This window comes from Carcharhinus amblyrhynchos, chromosome 10 (assembly GCF_965287045.1).
Source record: "Carcharhinus amblyrhynchos chromosome 10, sCarAmb.v2.hapA, whole genome shotgun sequence".
NCBI classification, from domain to species: domain Eukaryota; kingdom Metazoa; phylum Chordata; class Chondrichthyes; order Carcharhiniformes; family Carcharhinidae; genus Carcharhinus; species Carcharhinus amblyrhynchos.
In genome coordinates, this window is record NC_137333.1 from 46,352,231 (window position 1) to 46,374,667 (window position 22,437).

At 42.1% G+C, this 22,437-nt stretch overlaps 1 protein-coding gene across 6 annotated transcripts in view; it reads right to left on the reverse strand.

The window, feature by feature from the left end:
- amotl1 (angiomotin like 1) overlaps positions 1-22,437 on the reverse strand; it is a 127,718-nt gene that overhangs the window by 92,452 nt on the left and 12,829 nt on the right. For 5 of the 6 annotated variants that reach the window (XM_080196983.1, XM_080196978.1, XM_080196981.1 and 2 more), the window contains 3 exons: positions 20,135-20,254; positions 12,004-12,027; positions 10,065-10,115 (listed from right to left, as the gene is read on the reverse strand). In XM_080196983.1, the coding sequence (XP_080053109.1) occupies positions 10,065-10,115; positions 12,004-12,027; positions 20,135-20,228 (169 nt within the window). In that variant the 5' untranslated portion in view covers positions 20,229-20,254. The remainder of the gene's footprint in view (positions 1-10,064; positions 10,116-12,003; positions 12,028-20,134; positions 20,255-22,437) is intronic. The other variant, XM_080196984.1, reaches the window with a different exon arrangement.

Consider the following 22,437-nt stretch of genomic DNA (forward strand, 5'->3'; position numbering starts at 1 on the left):
ACTCATGGATGGGGAGGACTGGTCCTCCTGATGGGACCATGGGATTCTCTGGGATTAGTTTTTAAGTTTATTTACTAGTGTCACAAGTAGGCTTACATTAACACTGCAATGAAGTTACTGTGAAAATCCCCTAGCCACCATACTCCAGCGCCTGTTCAGGTACACTGAGGGAGAATTTAGCTTGGACAATGTACCTAACCAGCACATCTTTTGGTTTAGACTGTGGGGGGAAAGAGCACCTGGAGGAAACCCATGCAGGTAAGGGGAGAACATGTAGACTCCACACGGTGACCCAAGCTGGAAGTCAAACCTGGGTCCCTGGTACTGTGAAGCAGCAGTGCAAACCACTGTGCCAGCAGCAGAAAAGGAATAATGAGTCTAGGGACGTGACACAATTTTCCATGTGCCAGTTGTGGCTCAGTTGCTGGCAGTCAGACGTTTGTGGGTTCACTCCAGGGATTTGAACACAAATATCAAGAGTGACACTCACGCCAGTGAGGAAGTAACGTACGACCAGAGACCATCTTTTGGATGAGACATTTGCCTCATCAGGTATACAAATGATCTCATGGCATTATTTCATAGAAGAGCAGGGAATTATACCTGGTGTCCTCACAAATATTTATCCCTCAGACAACATCAGAAAAGCAAATTTCATTACACTGATATCAATAGAAAGGTCTGATGTCCTCCATCATCACATTCAACTCCATTGTCTGTACATTTTCATTGTTCATTGTTTTCATGACAGGAACCTGACAAAGTGATTTTTATGGGTATTATTACCAAACATGCAAGTAGAGCTGACATTTTGAGTCAACCTTTGACAAAGGGTCATCAGGACCTGAAACGTCAGCTTTTTCATCTCCTTACAGATGCTGCCAGACCTGCTGAGATGTACAATCTGTATTTTATGTAAGGTGTACTTTTGGCTTACCTACGATCCTCAGTGAAAAAGTGACCAATTGTATGTATCAAACTAATGGACAGAGCACCAGTAAACACTGATTGTAACTTCCACACATAGAATTTCAGGCATTTCTATGATATCAGGTGATTATCTGCCACTTTGGCTGAAATAATTCAAGCTCCTCTAACCCCCTTCCCCTGTTCCTTGACTAATTCTCACTGGTTATATTTCTTGTGCTAATTTTAAGCTGTAAATGGAGACTCATAGCCACATGAAAAAAGCATGTGATGGGTCACACATGATGGAGAATTGAATTTAAGGGTCCGTCTATTAAGAAATAAAGAAATCCATTCTTGTACTGTACTCCATTTAACACAGTAGGGAAATGTTAACAGTCTATCATTGCGGAATGTCAATTATTTTAAAAATTTAATCTAGAGGTGCACATTTTTAAAATGAAGTTCAACAGTGTTAAAGGCATTAAAATAAAGAAGACTTCCTCACACAAAAACAGAAAATGCTGGAAAATTTCAGCAAGTCTGACAGCACTTGTGGAGAGAAAATGGAGCCTACATTTCAAGTCTAGCTCTATTCTCTCTCCACAGAAGCTATCAGACCTGCTGAGATATTCCAGCATTTTCTATTTATGTTTCAGATTCCAGTATCCACAGTATTATGCTTTTAAAAAAACTTCCTGTTGTTTAGTAATGTGGCAAATATGACTTTTTGAAACCATTTACAATATATTTATACTGGTGAGGTTTCTCTTCTTCCATCCACACTGGAGATGTTCATTTTCTAGCAAAGGTCATCAAACATAAACAATGATTGAGTAGCCAGGCTGATTTTCGTTTTCTTAGTTCAGTGTTTTCAATGTTTATTATACAAATCCTAATGTTATCCCACCTGAAATGTGTTAATTCAGCGTAGAGCTGAATACTAAGCAGGAAGGTAGCAATTCAAATTAAGCAAACATTAAGAATTTTACAATTCCAAAGAAGGGTCATAGTGGACTCGAAATGGTAAATCTGTATCTCCCTCCTTGGATGCTGCCAGACTTGCTGAGTTTTTCCAACATTTTTTGTTTTCATATTATAAAATAACTCTTAAATTTGGACATTATTATTTTAATATAATTCCTATTTTATAACTCACAAGTAGTTCAGATGTTCCATATGTCTTGTAAGGTTTTTAACAATGTTCTTAATAGTGCAATTGAAGATCATAAAATGGGTGGGCATGGAAATCAGTTTGTACTGTTATGCCAAAACAAATGAGATGCAGGGACTAATCACTAATGGGTAGGCCTGAAATGCACACATATATTGGGCCTTTGGGATGCTGAACTGCAAATCCCCAGGCAGCTCACCGTCAAAGAGCTATTTAATTTTGGACCACCGTGTCACTAATAGCAACTTATGAGTGAATCCTGGAGCAGAGTTGATTGGGAAAGACAGGTAATGACCAGGAAAGGATCAGGACAGGATCAGAAGGGGGAAGGAGATCAGGAGAAAGGGAGTGACTGCAAGATGAAGGAAGAATCACGAGGGAAGGGGATGACCAACAGAAGAGGGGAAAATAATTAAAGCAATACTTGCATTTATATATCATCTTTCATGATACCCCAAAGAACCATAAAGCCAATAAAGTACATTTTGAAGTGTAGTCACTGGTATAATTGAGGAAATACAACAGCCAATATATGCACAGCAAGCTCCCACAAACACAAATACAATGATGACCAGATTATCCGCTTCAGTGTTGCTGGTTGAAGAAGACTACAAGGAGAAGCACTTCTGGGTGACTGCTGCATGTACTCTGTCAAATTGCTCATGAGGCACAGGTGGCTGTCCAGAAGGAGGCTGCCTGCGTGGCTTGTGGTCTGGAGAGACCACTGGAAAATGGGAGTGAGGTACAGCAACTTAATACTGTAGTTAAAAATGACTGGTACTGTGGTTAATTACCAAGCCGGGAACACTGCACAAAAAGGTAGCAACCCCTGCCCCCTAGTGGGTTATAAAGTGATCAGGTAGATATTTTTTACTTTTTAGGGACTGTCAGAGGATTGCTTTCTTTTGATTATTATTTATTGATACTTTTTTTAATAACACACATTTTATTCAATAATTGATTATTTTGTTTGTTTCAGCACCAGTTTCTGTGACTGCATTTGGGTCAATTGTTCTGTTGTAGATAATTTAGAAAAAGATTTGTTTGCAAGAAATAGCAAGTTTATTTAAGCAGAACCTCACTGATCTCAAAACATCAAAGCAGACAAACAAAGATATAAAATACGTCATCCTTTTTTCATCCAATGAAGGGGCCTGAGTGTCTATGGATCCAAACTTTATTGGTTCAAAAAAAATATGGGGGGGCGATTCTCCCATTCCGCTGTACTGGTCTAGCAGTGCAATGGGCCGGGAGACATCAGCAGAGACTGTTTAGCGGGCTCCCCGCTGGGCACCACAGTCTCCGTGTGTTTCCAGTCAGAAATTGGTGCAGAGTTGAATGAATCATGCAAATTATCATTACCATATCATTTATGGGCCTAAGGCTGAGGTCTCTAGGCCTTCTATTGTCTCCCCTACCCCCACCACATGAAGCGGGGGTGCTCCATGGGTATTGCCATCTTGGCAGTGCCAACTTGACCCCTAGCACTGTCCAAGGGGCAAAGTGACAACGCCCAGGGGGCACCTTGGCACTGCCCAGCAGGCATCGGGCAGTGCCAAGGGGCAAGGCCATCGGGGTGGCAATTGGTGGTAGTGTGGGGTCCTGCTGCCATTCTGTATTTGGGATTGTAGGCAGAGGATCGAGGTGGGCCGGGGCAGGGTAGTTCAGGGTTGGCCCGGACACATCTGGAAGGCCAGCAATGTAGGGTCACATTGTGTGAGGTCACACGACCAGCGACGTAGGGTCGCAGGACTGGCCAGTGATTGGGAGGCTGGCAGTGTGTGGTTACTGCGCATGAACTGTGACCTGCTATTGGCCTCTCTGTTGAGTATAGGCCATGCCCCCGTATTTTTAGTGTGATTCATGCTAGGGTACTCTATGATGCACAAAATGTGGGCGTTTTGTTCCAGTTTTTGGGTGAATTCAGCACTTTGAACTTTTTGGGAGAATCCCACGCATGGACTTGCTAGCAAGTGGAATTAAGCACCCTTGAGGTGCAGTAGACATATTCCTATATATTCACATAAACTAGATCATTAACTATTTTATAAAATGTGCTTTATTAAAGTATGTCAATTGGGGTGATAATGCAGGAAAGATTTGTATTCAGCACACAGTAACGGTTTTTTAACATTTTAGGACAGAACTTCAAAGTTGGTGGAATGGGCAGACAGAGGACAAATGATTCTCAATGTGGATAAATGTGAGATGATGCATCTTGGTCGGAAGAACATGGAGAGAGAATATACAATAAAGGGCACCATTCTAAAAGGAACGCAGGAGCAGAGGAACCTGGGTGTCCCTCTGTGCAAAAGTCATTGATGGCAAGACAGGTTGCACAGTTAATAAAGCATCCTGGAGGCATGGAGTAAACCTTTTCACGTAACAAGTGGTCTAAGTCTGGGATGAACTGCCTGAGAGTGTGGTGGAGGCAGTTTAATGAAAACATTCAAAAGGGAATTTCTGAAAAGAAGGAATGTGTAGAGAGAAGGCGGGAGGATGGAACAAAATGAACTGCTTATTCAGAGAGCCAGTGCAGACACAATGGGTTGCATGACCTCCTTCTGTGCTGTGACAATTCTGTGATTTTATGAGAAGAACCAAAACATTTTGCAGTTAGCCAGGGATGGCACTGGAAAACCAAAGAGGTGAACTTTTTGGGGGTCCCCTGATTGTCCACATAACTTTGGCCAAGGGCCATAGAAACCCAGGAAATATGGCGGGGGCACACTTTTGACTGATTTCCAGGGTATCTGCAGCTCTTTCAATGAAGTTATAGTAGACAACAGCAGCAACAATATACAATTTGTATTGTAGCTTTCTACTTAATAAAACTGCATAAAACAACATTTGACACCAAGTCCTGCAGGGTGATATTAGGACATATTGCCCAAAGCTTGGTCAAAGAGGTTTTAAGAAGCATTTTAAAGGAAGAAAGAAATGTAGTGAGGAAGCTTAAGGAGGGTATTCCAGAGCTTAGGTCTAGGCAGCTGAAACCACAGCCACCTATGGTGGAGTGATTCAACTGGTGATAATCAAGAGACCAGAATTAGAGGAGTGCAGGTAGCTTCTACAAATACATAAAGGGCAAAAGAGTGACAAGGGAGAAAACACAACCTCTTAAGGATCAACAGGGTAATCTATGTGCAGATCCACAGGAGAGATCCTAAATGAATATTCCTCATCAAAATTTTACTGTTGAGAAAAGCATGGATGTTAGGGAACTTGGTGAATTAAATATTGATGTCTTGAGGAGTGTAGATATTACAGAGAAGGAGGTGCTGGAAGTCTTAAAGCGCATCAAGGTGGATAATTCTGCAGGACCTGATGAGGTGTATCCCAGGACGTTGTGGGAGGCTAGGGAGGAAATTGCGGGTCCCGTGGCTGAGATATTTGAATCATCGATGGTCACAGGTAAGGTGCCTGAAGATTGGAGGGTGGCAAAATATGTGCCTTTGTTTAAAAAGGGCTAGAGGAAAAAGCCTGGGAACTACAGGCCAGTTAGCCTCACATTTGTGGTGGGTAAATTGTTGGAAGGTATTTTGAGGTTCAGGATCTACAGGCATGGCTTTATGAGTGGAAACTCATGTCTCACAAATTGATTGAGTTTTTTGAAGGAGTAATCAAGAAAGTAGATGAGGGCAGTGCAGTTGATGTTGTCTACATGGACTTTACAAGGCCTTTGACAAGGTACTGCATGGTAGGTTGTTGCAGAAAGTAAATGTCACGGGATCCAGGGTAAGGTATCTAAATGCATACAAAATTGGCTTCTTGACAGAATGTGGAGATGTTGGCATTGGAAGCTTGTGGGTTTACTTTCAAATAAACTGGTTGGACTTTAACCTGGTGTTGTGAGAGTTCTTGACAGAAGCCAGAGGATGGTTGTAGAGGGTTGTTTTTCAAGCTGGCGGCCTGTGACCAGCGGTGTGCCTCAGGGATCAGTGCTGGGCCCACTGTTAATTTATATTAATAGTCTGGATGAGAATATAGGGGGCATGTTTACTAAGTTTGCACATGACACCAAGACTGATGGCATAATGGACAGTGAGGAAGGTTATCTCCAATTGCAGTGGGATCTTGATCAATTGGGTCAGTGGGCTGATGAATGGCAGATGGAGTCTAATTTAGACAAATGCGAGGTAATGCAGTTTGGTAGATTGAACCAGGCAGGGCTTACTCAGTTAATGGTAGGGCATTGGGGAGAGTTACAGTACAAAGAGATCTGGGGGTGCATGCTCATAGCTCCTTGAAAGTGGAGTCACAGGTGGGCAGAATGGTGAAGAAGGCATTCAGCATTCTTGGTTTCATCGTCAGAACACTGAATACAGGAGTTGGGACGTCTTGTTGAAGTTATACAAGACATTCGTAAGGCCACACTTGGAATACTGTCTGCAATTCTGGTCACTCTATTATAGAAAGGATATTATTAAACTAGAAAGAGTGCAGAAGATATTTACTAGGATGTACCAGGACTTGATGGATTGAGTTATAAGGAGAGGTTGAAGACACTGGGACTTTTTCTCTGGAGCATAGGAGCTGAGGGGTGACCTTATAGAGATCTATAAAATAATGAGGGATATAGACAAGGTAGATAATCAATATATTTTCCCAAAGGTACAGGAGTCTAAAACCGGAGGGCATAGGATTAAGGTGAGAGGGAGGAGATACAAAAGTGCCCAGAGGGGCAATTTTTTCACACAGAGGGTGGTGAGCGTCTGGAACAAGCTGTGAGAGGCAGGTATCTTTTATCTTTTAAAAAGCATTTAGATAGTTACATGGGTATGATGGGTATAGAGGGATATAGGCCAAATGCAGGCAATTGGGATTAGTTTAGGGATTAAAAAAAAGGCAGCAAGGACAAGTTGGGCCAAAGGGCCTGTTTCCATGCTGTAAAACTCTATGATTCTATGATTTCAGAAACCTGTGGGGCTGGGGAATGTTCACAGATAAGAAAGTGGGGAGGTTGAAGAGGGAATTGAAAACAAGAATGGAAATCTTAATTGGTAGTCAATGTAGCAAGCATAGGGGTGAAAGGTAAACGAGACTTGGTGCAAGTTAGGACATAGACACTTGAAATTTGGATTACCTCAAGTTTACAGAATTAGAATGCGGGAGCCAATCAGGAATGTCTGGAGATAGTTAAGTTTAGAAGTAACAAAGGTGTGGATGAGAACTTCTGCAGCAGATGAGCTGTTACGGGAGTAGAATTCAGTGATATGTCAGATCTGGAAATAGCTGGCCATAATGATGGCATGTACACATAGGAAAAAGCTCACCCCAGGTGCAAACGCAACACCGAGATTGTGAATGGACTGGTTCAGACTTGCGCAGTTGCCAGGGGAGGCAGATGGAGTCAGTAGCTAGAGACATTGAAGACAGATAAGTAATTATGTATGCAGAGTTTAAAAAATGTAATAATTCATAATTATATTGTGTAACCTACCTCATTCTGTATAGCACTCAGGCAGTCCCACCAGAGATTATTCTGATAGAGTCATCTCTCTTTCTCTCTCCACAGATGTTGAGCTGCTGATAATTCCCAGCATTTCCTGTTTTTATTTCAGATTTCCAGCATCTGCAGTATTTTGTTTTTGTATCACAGACTGCGTTTATCTTACTTTTACTTCTAGCAGTACTGGGGGTGCAGACTAACTCTTTGAGAGAGTCTCTGTGTTGTTGCTCCTCTGTCCATCAGTGACAACACCCCTGATTTTGATAGCAGTTAATAGCCTGTGATCAAACACTATCATACTGGCTGAGGTTATTCATGAAGGCCACATCTTCTCAACTTTGCCCCTTGCCTGAGGATCCTCAGGTTAAATCACCACCAGTCAGCTCTCAAAGGGGAAGACAGCCTAAGGTCACCTAGGACTATGGAAACTTTACCTGATCAAACACTAGATTAAAGGCCAGAATCTTACCACAGTTCCCATCCTGCTGCAGTGAACAGAGATTTGACTGGCTGCCAAATTCTCCAACCATGCCACACTTCCGCTGCAGCAAGAACAGCCAATAAGATCACGCCCAGTGTCTTTGATTTTTGTGTGATGACTCTGTACTCATTTTTCAGTCACTATATGTAAAATACATTGAAAATGGTAGTTGCATCACAACACTCCATACAATATCTATTACCTCTGTGCATGATACCGTGGCAGAACATTCAGTGTTGACACATCTCCTTGTGTCCTTTTTCATTTACAATGTCACATTACTTGTTATTGATCTCTGCATTTGAGCAGAACAGGAACGGTAAACAAAGAGCAGGAGATGAAAAATTGAGACAGAAGGAGTAGCAGTACAATGTGGATCCTCCCAAAATTTGGACCAGTTTTGTTGGTTAAAGTTAAAATTGGGACAGTAAAAGTTGTGTAGAAATAGAGTGATAATCATGCAAATTAGCAATTGGTGGAATACATTTAAATAGAGGTTTTTGTCATCTTGAGCCTCGATCAAGGAAATTTTTACTCCTCCAACTTGGAGAGTGACACTCACTTTCCGACTCCCCTCACAGTTCAAGCTTGCAACATTTCTCTCAGTTTCATCATAGTTCAACCCCAGTGCCAGACCAATCTCCTCGTACTTCAATCCTCATACCCCTTGTAAAGATAAAGGTACCCCTTGGCGGCGCGGGCTCGTTGGGCCAAAGGGCCTGTTTCCCGTGCTGGGTTGTTCTTTGTTCTTTGTATATACTTTCACAGGCTTCATTAATGAATGGAAAAGGTATTTATCACTAAGAATTGTACAATAGCCTCATGATTGTAGCTAGTTCCCAATTTATCTCTTTGTTTAGGAGTCTCTCACACCATGGGGTGATTCCGCATTATGACCAGGATTTTAACGGCATGCTGGCCCCAATTCTAGGAGTGGGCGAGAATCAGAGAACGGCATTTTCCACTGTGCCGGTAAAAGTCTGCCCTATGAATCCCGATTGGTCACACAGGCCATGTGACTCCATCTCAGCTGTGCTGCCCTTAAAGGAACAATCACCACACCCCTCTATCCTGTTTTGGCCTCATTGAATAGCATTTGGGCTTTGGATTCCAGATCACTGAATAGATTTTGGCCTGTCTCCTCAGCCTCTCCACCCTCTTCCTTTTGACCTACTCTTCTCCCTCTCTGCCCTCACCTCCATCACTATCCCTTTTTTTTGTTACCTCCTCCTCCAACTTCCACCCTTTCTCCCTCTGATGCGGCACGGTGGCACAGTGGTTAGCACTGTCCAATTCCCAGCTTGGGCCATTGTCTGTGTGGAGTCTGCATGTTCCCCTCATGTCTGCGTGGGTTTCCTCTGGGTGCTCCGGTTTCCTCCCGCAGCCCAAAAGATGTGCGGGTTAGGTGCATTGGTCATGCTAAATTCTCCCACTGTGTACCAAACAGGCGCCGGAGTCTGGCGACTAGGGGATTTTCACAATAACTTCATTGCAGTGTTACTGTAAGCCTACATGTGACGCCAATAAATAAACTTTATTCCCCACTCTTTTTCTCATTTCCCACTGTTGCCGCTCTTCTCTAATATGCCCCCTTTCTAAACATTTGCTCCTCAACTGCCTTGGTCTAATTACTCTATTGTTTTACCCAACTGGGTGTGAATATTACACTTGGCTTTAACTCTCTCTGATCAGTGCCACTGAAGATCAATTAGTGCTGCACAATACAAATTCTGTATAGTAAGGTTTCTGTACGTGTAATATTTTAAGTCTCATGCTCCCCAATATATCACATAATTCTTTTCCTGAACACATTTTGTATTCTCAGTTTATGCCGTTTAAATTCCCTCAGTTAAATTACTGCCTTGTTTCTGATTCATAATTACTTAACAGCTTATCAACTTTTCAAATAGATTTACTATTAAGCAGTGAATAATACTCCAATTAGTACAAGCCATCATTGCTCTGTGGTAATTCCTGCCTCAGAGTAAATTATTGGCATGAGTAATCATGGTGTTATCAATGCAGAGACGTTCGAAGTGTACCAGTCTCACCTATTTGATTGCAATCCCTCTGAGCAGGTAACAGTTCTGAGGTGACATCTTCTGTATGACAGAAATACACTTTGATAAGTTTTCTTTCAAACATTTTGTGTTATATGACATTAATGAAACAAAAAAAGAATTATCTTTATTTTCATATAAGTCTTTCCCTGTTTTTATTAATTCTTCTCACAGCGCTTTGGAAATACATTATTATATTATAAAATATGTTGTAAAATATATAGCAAATGTAACTCTTTCATTCAAAAAGAGACAGAAAGCAGGAAACTACAAATCAGTTAGCTTTACACTTTTGGGGTGGGGGCGGGTGTTGGTGGGTAGGAAAGAGACATTCAAAGCTATTATTAAAGACATACAGTAAGGCACTTAGAAAAAATCATGGTGATCAGGCAGGATCAATATGGTTTTGTGAAACGGAAATCATGTTTAACCAATGTAATTGAGTTCTTTGGAGAAGCAAAATGATTTGATTTGATTTGATTTATAATTGTTATATGTATTAGCATACAGTGAAAAGTATTGTTTCTTAAGCGCTATACAGACGTATTGCAGATAAAGGGGAACCAGTGGATGTACTGTATTTAGATTTCCAGATAAGCATTTGATAAAGTGCCACATCAAAGATCATTGTGGAAAATAGAAGCTCGTGCTGGAGGAGGTAACATATTGGCATGAATAGAAGAATGGCTACCTAACAGGGAACAGAGAGTAGGTATAAATGGGTCATTTTTTCTGGTTGGCAAGATACAATGTGCCACAGGGATTAGTGCTGGGGTCTCAACATTTTACAACTTATATAAATAACTTTGATGAAGGGACCAACTGTATTGTTGTTAAATTTGCTGATGTCACAAAGATAGATAAGAAAATAAGTTGTGAAGAGGACATAAGGAGGCTAAAAGGGATATAGATAAGTTAAATGAATGGACAAAGATCTGGCAAATGGCGTATAATAATATAATGTGAAATTGTCCATTTTGGTAGGAAGAATAGAAAAGAAGCATATTATCTAAATGGCGAGGGACTGCAGAGCTCTGAGATGTAGAGGAATCTGGGTGTATGAGTCACAAAAGGTTAGCATGAAGGTACAGCTAATAATCAGGCAAACTAATAGAATTATTATTTATTGCAAGGAGATTTGAATACTAAAGTAGGGAGGTTATGCTTCAGTTATATATAGCATCAGTGAGACCACATTTGAAGTATTGACCTCCTTATTGAAAGAAGGATGAAAATGCATTCAAAACAGTTTAGAGAAGGTTTCTTAGACTAATATCCAGAAAGGGCATTTTGTCTTGTGAGGAAAGATTCGACAGGACAGGCTAGGCTGGTATCCATTGGAACTTAGAAGGATAAGAGGCAACTTTATTGAAACATAAAAGACCCTGAGGGGTCTTGACAGGGTGGATGTGGAGAGGATGTTTCCTCTTGTGGGAGAAGCTAGAACTTAGGGTCACTGTTTAAAAATAAGGCATCGCCATTTAAATAAGAAATGAGGATAATTTTTTCTTAGAAAAGGTGAGAGTCTTTGGAATTCTCCTCAAAAAAACTATAGCTGCAGAGTCTTTGAATATTTTTAAGTCAGCCATAGATAGATATCTTGATAAGCAAAGGGGTGAAAGGTTATCGGGGATAGGTGAGAATGCGGAGTTATAATCAGATCAGCCATGATCCTATTAAATGGCAGAGATGCTTTGGCCATGGTAAATGCTTGAGGTTATGGGGATAATGGGGGAGCGTTGGGCTTGGATAAGGTGTTCTTTTGAAGGGTTGGTGCAGACTCACTGGGCCGAATGGCCTCCTTCTGCACTGTAGGAATTCTATGGTCATATTAGCAAAGTCCTAGGATTGTGTTGTTGCCTGTTTTCATTTGTTTGATATGTATAATGTAAAAGACTGAAGACAGGGAAATCGAAATGGAAATACATACCTTGGAAAAAGAAAGGACCCTCATCTAGGAAAAAACAAAGTAAGCAAAAAAGTTACAAACACATAGACTATCTTACTTAATTCATTGTGACATAACTTATGCCTACATTACAACAGTGGCAATGGGCAGAATTCTCCCATCCCATCCATGGTGAATGAGAGTGGAGAATCCAGCCGGAGCTGTAAAGTCGGAAAGCTGCCAGAGTAAAAACAGTCTGAAATTCTCCCAATGTCAGGTTAATGGCATTCCCCCACTATCTGCTGAAGTAAACACCACTTGCATTAATTGCATTTCATGAATGCTCGTTAATAGTGTGATCACCAAAACCTTGTCTGGCCTTCCAATTTTGCATCATGCAGGAAATCACATCAGCATCAAACCTGTTTGAAAATGAGCGATGTGCACGAGGCGGATCTCAGTTTGTTCGAGACTTCAAGATGAGTGCAACATACATAAGAAATAGGAGCAGGAGTAGGCCATCTAGCCCTTCGAGCCTGCCCCGCCATTCAATAAGATCATGGCTGATCTGTCGTGGCTCAGTTCCACTTTCCCGCCCTCTCCCCATAACCCTTAATCCCCTCTCTTATCAAGAACCCATCAACCCGCTTTTTAAAAATATTTAGCGAGGCAGCCTCCACCACTTCAACGGGCAGAGAATTCCAGAGATTCACCACCCTTTGAGTGAAGAAGTTCCTCCTCAACTCCGTTCTAAACCGCTCCCCCCTTTATCTTGAGGCTGTGCCCCCTAGTCCTACTGTCTTTTTTGAGCGGGAAGAGTCTCTCCACCTCTATCCTATCCATCCCATTCATCATCTTATACGTCTCAATGAGATCTCCCCTCATTCTTCTAAACTCTAACGAGTACAAGCCTAGTTTATTCAGCCTCTCCTCATAGCTCAACCCCCTCAACTCCGGTATCAGCCTAGTAAACCTCCTCTGCACTCCCTCCAGGGCCAAAATATCCTTGCGCAGGTGCGGCGCCCAAAACTGCACACAGTACTCCAGCTGCGGCCTCACCAATGCCCTATACAGCTGCAGCAAGACCTCCCTACTTTTATATTCAATCCCCCTCGCTATGAAGGCCAGCATCCCATTCGCCTTCCTGACCACCTGCTGCACCTGCAAGCTGGGTTTTTGCGACTCATGCACAAGGACCCCGAGGTCCCTCTGCACCGTCGCCTGCTGCAGTTTTTCGCCACGTAAGTAATAGTCCTTCCTACCATTCTTCCTACCAAAGTGGACCACCTCACACTTGCCAACATTAAATTCCATTTGCCATTTCCTGGCCCATTCGCCCAGCCTATCTAGATCCTTCTGCAGACTCTCCACACCCTCCGCACAATTTGCCTTTCCCCCAATCTTGGTGTCATCAGCAAATTTCGACACCCTGCACTCGGTTCCCTCCTCCAGATCATCTATATAAATGGTAAATAGCTGAGGCCCCAGCACCGACCCCTGGGGCACCCCACTAGTCACCAACCGCCAATCCGAATAGCACCCATTGACCCCCACTCTCTGCCTCCTATTTGACAACCAATCCTCTATCCACGCTAACACCCTACCCCCAACTCCATGTCCCCTGACCTTCTGCAATAACCTCTTGTGAGGTACCTTGTCAAACGCCTTCTGAAAATCCAGAAAGACCACATCCACCGGCTCTCCTCTATCCACTGCCCTAGACACATCCTCATACATAGTCTATCTGTCACAGCATTGCGCAGCTCCTGTTGTGCTGAACACCACTGTGCTAGGACAGACCAGTTTGTGCCCCACTTGTTTTAATGGACAGTACTGTGTTGTAGGACTCATGAACCCTTCACTCCAAAAGCCTGAAGGTCGACCAGAGGTGGGGTGTAGTGTGAACGGGTGGTTTCTGTTGAAGATTAGGAGGTAGTGTGGATGGAGGGCTATGCACAGATGTGGGGTGGAAGAGTGAGAGGGCACAATGGCAGGCAAAGCTGCTAGAGGTGGATGAGGATGATAAACAACGGGAGGCAGAGGGAAGACTGAGGGGAGGGAAGCTGGATTCTGACACGGCTGAATGAAAAGCTCATAAACAAGGGGGACAAAGATTTACACCGTTTACTGGAAGGGGATGGATGAAAATTCCAGATGTGGTGGGTGGAGGTCCAAGTGGGGCATAGGTGTCTCCCAGGTAATGGGGTCAGTGGGAGGGAGGTTGAATTGAGAAATAGACTTCTTCTTGTGGCTGCTAGCCTTTTGCCCCTGGATTCCAGATGTCTGGCATGGTCTAGTGAACACAGCAAGAAGTCTTACAACACCAGGTTAAAGTCCAACAGGTTTATTTGGTAACAAACGCCACTAGCTTTCGGAGCGCTTGCTGCTCCTTCGTCAGGTGAGCGGGAGATCTTTTCACAAACAGGACATATAAAGGCACAAACTCAATTTACAGAATAATAATTGAAATGCAAGTCTTTAGAGCTAATCAAGTCTTAAAGGTACAGACAATGTAAATGGAGAGAGCATTAAGCACAAATTAAAGAGATGTGTATTGTCTCCAGACAGGACAGTTAGTGAGATTTTGCACATCCAGGCAAGTCAAGGGGGTTACAGATAGTGTGACTTGATCCCAAGATCCCAGTTGAGGCTGTCCTCATGTGTGTGGAACTTGGCTATCAGTCTCTGCTCGGCAACTCTGTGCTGTCGTGTGTTGTGAAGACCGCCTTGGAGAACGCTTATCTGAAGATCAGAGGCCGAATGCCCATGACCGCTGAAATGTTTTCCAACAGGGAGAGAACAGTCTTGGCAACACTGGTCTCTTCCTGTTGGGAAACATTTCAGCGGTCATGGGCATTCGGCCTCTGATCTTTGGATAAGCGTCCTCCAAGGTGGTCTTCACGACAGCGCAGAGGTGCTGAGCAAAGACTGATAACCAAGTTCCACACACATGAGACTGCCTCAACCATGATCTTGGGTTCATGTCACACTATCTGTAACCCCCTTGACTTGCCTGGAGTTGCAAAATCTCAGTAACTGTCCAGTCTAGAGACAATACACTTCTCTTTAACTTGTGCTTAATGCTGTCTCCACTTACATTGTCTGTACCTTTAAGACTTGATTAGCTGTAAAGATTTGCATTTCAATCATTATTCTTAAATAGAGTCTGTGCCTTTATATGTCCTGTTCGTGAAAAGATCTCCCACTCACCTGACAAAGGAGCAGCAATGCTCTGAAAGCTGGTGGCGTTTGCTACCAAATAAACCTGTTGGACTTTAACCTGGTGTTGTAAGACTTCTCACTGTGTTTACCCCAGTCCAACGCTGGCATCTCCACATCATGGTCTAGTGAAGACAGATGGGCTGCAGAGAGCGATATGAGTGTGCTGGAGAGAGCAATATGAGTGTGCTGGACTGGCATTTACTTATAGCACCAGACCTGCAAACTCATCAGCTGATGTCGACTGAGCGAATCAGCAGCCAGCCCATTGGGTGATTCAGAGGGGAACTTGCCTGTGTATAATTATTGAATATTCCAAACACAATCTGGCGCAGGATCCTGCCATTCTGACCAGCAGGAAATGTGCCACCGGAGCCACCGCCCACTGCCCGTAGACTCAAAAATGGAGAAATCTGCCTGAGGCTTCAGAAGTACTTCACTGGATTTCAAGCACCTGAGGTTGTGAAAGGCACGATATAATTGCGAGTTTTTTCTGTCTTTCTTTCTTCCTTCACATATTTGGACACAGCACAAATTATATTATAATCCTTAAAAGAACGAAGCAACATGAAGTGGCGCCAGAGCAGATGAGATGGCAGTACGTCTATATTTCCAAAGCCCTCTTTGGAGATACTTTAAGCATTGTTCAAGGGGAACAATTGTAAATTGTCTTGTGCTATGGAAGTGGCAGTGGCAGCAAGGTGAGGATAATCCCTTGGGAGGCCTTGCCATCTGTACATGGTATCGGTGAGACCACACCTGGATTACTGTGCAAAGTCTTAGTCTCTTAAGGAAGATATACCTGTGTTGGAAGCAGTTCAAAAAGCATTCATTAGACTGGTTACTCAAATGAAGGGGTTACCCAATGAGGAAAAATCAGATATACTGGTCTATATACATTGGAGTTTTAGGAGAATGTGAGGTAATTCAATTGAAACATATACAATTCTGAGAGGGCTTGATAGGGTGGACACTGAAAGGATGTTTATCCTTTGGGTCCACTAGAACCAAGGGATAGAGTTTAAAAATATGGGGTATTCCATTTAAGACTATGATAAGGAGAAATTTCTTCACTCAAGAGTTGTTAGTCTTTGGAATTCTAGAATTCTAGAGGGAAAAGTAAAGCTTGGGATATATTCAAAGCTGGGATAGGAAAGTATTTGATTAACAAGGGATTCAAGGGTTATGGGGGGATATGTAGGGAAGTGAAGTTAAAGCCACAATCAGATCAGCCATGATCTTATTGAATGGTGGAGTAGGTAAATGGGGTTAAGTAGTCCACTCCTGCTCCTATCTCTTATCTTCTTCTGCCACAGATAATCATTGTTGTTTCTTAGTTTAATGAAAAAGCAGAAGTAAAGAAGGAAAATTAACAAATACAATAGTAATTAACTGTGGAAGAATTGTAATATATACGAGTTTCCAAGCTTCACAGCAACTAATGAAGCTGGAGTGGTCTTGGAGACTTCTGAGAGTCAACTGAGGGATGGTAACCCAGGTGAATGTATTAAGTGATTGTCATTTGATTACAGGTGAGTTTGTTGATGGGTGTAGATGTACTGAATGGTGTGAATTTGGCAGAGCAGGTGATAGTAATCAAATTAATTGAGGCAGCAACATAGTGGCACAGTGGTTAGCATTGCTGCCTCACAACACCAGGGACTTGGGTTCGATTTCCGGCTTTGGTTACTGTCTATGTGGAGTCTGCATGTTTTCCCCGTGTCTGCATGGTTTTCCTCTGGATGCTCCAGTTTCCTCCCACAGTCTGAAAGATGTGCTGATTAGGTGCGTTGGCCATGCTAAATTTTCCCTCAGTGTACCCGAACAGACACTGGAGTGTGGCAATTAAGGGAATTTCACAGTAACTTCATTGCAGTGTTAATGTAAGCCTACTTGTGACTAATAAATAAACTTTAAAAAAAAAGGTGAGATTTTCCATCTGAGCTCGCCCCTAAACTGGAAAATCCTGAGGTCAATGGACTTTTGCATGGTCCACCCCCTACCCACTACAAGTCCCATAGTGGGCAGGATGGGAAAATTTCCCCACCATGAGTTTTATTAAAGAGAAGGATACAAATGTGAATATTGGGAGCAGAGTCAGGGAGATAGAAGTTTAGCAAACCTGAATTAGGTGAAACCTTGAATAACTGGGTTGTGCAAGTACTTTTTCTTGTTGGAGGAATAGTTAGATATTCCATCATTCTCTTTTGTATATGCTGCTTTTATAATAGGTGAAGGGTTTATCTATTTAAAATAAATATCAAATAAGTTTAAAAGTTTTGGGGCACTTGTAAGATACTTCGTTTAATACTTGCATGAAAAATAATAAAGTCTGTGTCATATTTACTGCTAACTAGAAAGACTATAAAAGATGGAAGATTTTTATCTCCAATTGGCCTCCAAGTATTTCATCCTTCAGGAGTGAGCAATAAAGTTCATGTGAACATTGAATTCCATGGCTCCACACAGACAAGTCAGAATATCTTGCTGTTTGCATTTGGTAAGAAAGAAATACCAGTCATAGCTGCTGCAGTGTTATACAATGAACTCAATGTGTGCTATCCTCGCAGTAAATCACCTGGACCAGATAATCTTTCTATCTATGCAATTCACTCCCTCCTGTCCTAAAAGGGCTAACCCTATGCTGGATATAGTTCCACAGGCATCACCTGCTCACCAGTTCGTTTTCTGTTAACTATAAGAGAATGAGACAAACAAAAACATTTTTATATGAAGAAAAAATATAGAAAAAGAAAAGGAAGGACTTGCTTTTAAAATGTGCCTTTAATAAATACAATGCATCCCAAATCACTTAACTACCAAGAAAATATCTTTTAAATACTGTCACTATTGTACTGTAGGAATTCCAACAGCTAATTTGCATACGGCAAACTCCCCAAAACAGCAATATACTGAAACTGGATAATCTGATTTTTGTGATTTATTTGAGGGATATCAATTGAGTATGACAATAGTACAACTTTCCTGTTCTTCTTCAAAATTATGCTATGGAATCTTTCACATCCATTTGAGAGGTGACCTTAACTTCTGATATTATGCATTCATTGGCAGGAAAGTATTCCTGTTTCCTTCAGATGGTAGGCATGTCCCAATTCAAAGGAATCAGTAGGCTTCTCCCTCTTGGCTAAGATCGAGTGTAGTTTTGGCATCCTGCACTTGGTTGAAGTCATGAGGTTACACTGAGGCTTCATTTGAAGCAATTTTTTAAAGCGGCATCTAGGCTTTTTGGCTAAGATGCAAATAAGATCAAGCCTTGTAGAAGGTGCAATGCCTGCTCCAATCAGCTTGGAATATATAGATCAAGCCGAAGACAGGAAGTGGTGAGCTGGTTTTGTCTGCTTGGATCTGGAATGTCTCACTTGCTGAGACTTTGAATTGGACTTTGGTTGGATTGAATTGGATATAAACAAAAAAAAGGAGTCAGCAAGTATAGGAAGAGATGGCTGAGCAAATAGTGTCAACAGAGTCAGTTCCAGGGTCCATTTGGAGTGTCAGAAAGGGCTTAGCCATATTAACACAAAAACAGAAAATGCTGGAAAATCTCAACACACAAAGGCTCTGTTTGAGCCTGTTTTATATGCTCTGTTTGAGACCAGAACTCTCCCCTCACCTGACAAAGGAGCAAACCTCGAAAGCTTGTGGGTTTACAATCAAATAAACTGATTGGACTTTAACCTGGTGTTGTGAGACTTCTATTGTGTTTACCCCAGTCCAACACTGGCATCTCTACAGATTGATATACTCAGTGCAGGGTCAAACACAAGTGAAAAGGACAGTTCAGGAAATAGTTTGTTGGAAGCCAAATTTGGGTCCTGATTCATTTGAAGAATGACACAGTCAAAGAAAAAATGTTTGCCATGTACCAGCAATTGCTCAATGCACTGACCATGCAGGTGTTTGACTCCACTATCTCCCTAGGACATGCTGGGAGTCAAAATAATTTGGGACTATCAGCCACATTGAGGATGGCAGTTTTCTTTCCTGCAGATGAGCTGTAACCATAAAAGAGGATGAGCAAAGGAAGTGGAACATATTATCTTCTTTCAGTTGCCACCCCATTCACCAATGTCTGCCCTGCTTTCAGACCCTGCAATTGATGCAAGTGCACCCTCAAAATAAGGGAAGTGGTGTCATGGGGCACCAGGGCCAGTCTTTTATGCCCCTGCAAGGGGGTAGGTGGTTTCACTGAGGTGAGGGCCACATTGTACCAAAGCCAAGGAATATCCAAAAATAAGCCTCCCTCCCCATCATAAACCCTACGGAGAGTCTTACTGGAGGATTTCCCCATATGACCCCTATCATTGGCAAGTGCCAGCAGATGAGGGAGGAGGTCCATATTAGCCACTTAGGCTTGGGTTCCAAAAGGTTGTCAACCTCAAGCACTTTGGGGGTCCTCAGCTTGGTCATAGCAACCTTCTACATCTCAAGCTGAAACCATTGGATAAGCATTTCAGACATGTAATAGAGTAAATGATCCTTAAGAAAGGCACAAGAGGCTCACATCAGCTGGGTGATAATTAGTTTGGAGGCATTTGTTTGAGGCAGTAAAATTCTAAACTTTAAGTAAATCTATGGTGTACTATTTTCCTACAATAACAACCCTGCAATGTTAAGTGACAGATATTTTATTGCTGATCTTTGATGTTAAGTAGGGGGCAAAGTCTGGAGCAGACACTCTGACTACTGTCTAGACAGTGCTGGATTAACGGAGCAGATTGTGGATTGAACCTGGAAATGTTCAAGTCTGCATTACTAGACAGTGCACTTATTGATAGAGATTCTCCCAATCTGCTAACTATCGCAGTATAGGGATGTGGAAAATGTTTCTAGTTCTGAGATTATCATTTTGTGTGATAAATTGTACATTTTGGAGTGTGAAAATATGGTAAAATAATAGAGTTTACTAATTCATTATGATAATTTATAATATTACCTTCACTTCTCAACATATCAGCAATATGATGGCTTCCAATATGGGTTAACCAATTGGTCAGAGCTGCATTGGCCCAGTTTTCACAAGGTTCCATGTTTTTATTGAAGTGCAGAATCCAGCCTGAAACACAATAATAACGCCAAACTGACATGAATTCAATGCTACTGAATGTTTTATATATTTTTCTATCAGTTAATTTATCATACTTCTAATTTTCTTTCATTCATAAGTGATGCTCAGCTGTTTTTTTTGTTAATGATGCATTTTGTTGAATTTGTTTAACTTCAGTCACTCAGAACATTTTATGAATTTCAGAAAACAACCCATGTAAAAACCTCAAAAAATACTATCATGGCTTTTAATATTGTTGACACAAATCATAAGTTTGCAGAATTAGAAAAGTCCATTTATGTAGAAATGGCGATTTGATTGCATTGTGAGATCATCTGGTCAAGCTTTTTTTGTGTCAAACTGCTCAGGCACAATGGCCATTTCAAACATGAGGCATTCTGTTGGAAACGGCAAGCATTACAACTTCAGACTGGCTAAAGAGCCACGCCAGAGCTGCCCAAATCTAGAAAACATCTTAATCAGCATGAGACGCAAATTGGAGGTAGCTCAGATCAGCTTGCTATAACAAAATAGTCACATGTTTTCAATGCAATTCGTTATACTTAAGAAACAACCATGCATTCATTTAACACAATCGTAATTAATGTCATGTTATGTAAAAAAAACTTCACGCAGTACTTTTCCATTTGATGGTCGATGACATAGTTTTTTACTCAGTCTTATTATTTTAGAAAATAACCTTATTTGTCTAATTCATGATTGGGTGCAAGATTTGCATTTTAGATCAGGATCCCGACATTGGTCTCGAATCTGGGTTTCTACCCCACACTGTTCTGGGAGCAGGCACTGGCAGTGATTTTGCCTGATTTGGGGCAGCACAGTGACACAGTGGTTAGCGCTGCTGCCTCACAGCACCAGGGAACCGGATTCGATTCCAGCTTTGGGTGCCTATCTGTGTGAAGTTTGCACATTCTGCTGTGTCTGCGTGGGATTCCACCAGGTGCTCCAGTTTCCTCTCTCAGTCCAAAGATGTGCAGGTTAGATGGATTGGCCACGCTAAATTGCCCTTTAGGGTCCCAAGATGTGTAGGTTAGGGAGGATTAGCCGGGTAAATGCGTGGGGTTACAGGGACAGGGAAAGATGCTCTGCTGGTGAGTTGGTGCAGACTTGATGGCCCAAATGGCCTCATTCTGCACTGTGGAATTCTATGACTATGAATTGCCCTACTCGTGGCCAATTAGTGTCCAAGTAAGAACAGCAGTTGGGATCTCAAAGATGTAGGGCCATCCAGTATGAAAGAAGCTGCCACCTGCCATTGCAGTTAAGGAAGAGAGAGTGTGGCTCCATTTTAAGGTTTCCAATCAGCAAGTCCAGTAAATTTAAAAATGGCCAGGCCACTATTTTGGAGGGGTACCCCTCTGTAAGGCTGCATGTATCTGCAGCTGAAGCTGGGTAGTTGAAAAGGTGGGGGCTCAAAGGCATCTTGGGGCATTGGCCAATCTGTGCCAGCCCATCTCCTTTCTCACCCTCTTCTCCGAGCAAAAGCCCCACCCTAGGCATGCTTACTGTGCATGAGCAATCCTGGAAATCCTGATGGCAGCCCCACACGGAGCATTTTCAGGGTCATCTTTGAATCAGAATTAGGAGGCAGTTGGTCACACATCAAGGTTATAATATTGGATTAACAACTCAGCGGTGGCAAGTTCAAATTCCATAGTGAATGATAAAACTGTATTCAGTAAATCTGGTCAACATCTGAAAAATTACCGTGGAAGTTATCAGATTGTGGTTCAGTAATATTCTTCAAGGTAGGCAACTTGCAACCCCTGACCAATCCTCCATTCATTTAACAGCAGTTCCAATTTTTAAAGTATTTTTGATGTGACTTAGTGATCCACACAATTGTTGCAGAGCAGTATATTAGAAATGTAAGAAAGATTACCCAGGTAAAATATCAGGATAAGATGTGAGCAATGCTAGCCAGTCAGTCTTCCTCATCAATATCGAGGGAATTGTTCCCAAGATTGGAACACTGACCTAGATTGGTCAAACAACAGCTCGATATAATCATTCGACCTTTCAGCCAATGTCCAAAATTCCCCCTTCATTCCTCAGTATATACTGTCCATATCAGCTGGGGCTGATCTAACATACAGTTGGATGGCCATGATCCTGGGAGTTCTCAATAATGATTCCAACGTGATGCTTGGGTTTAATTCAAATAAAGCCAT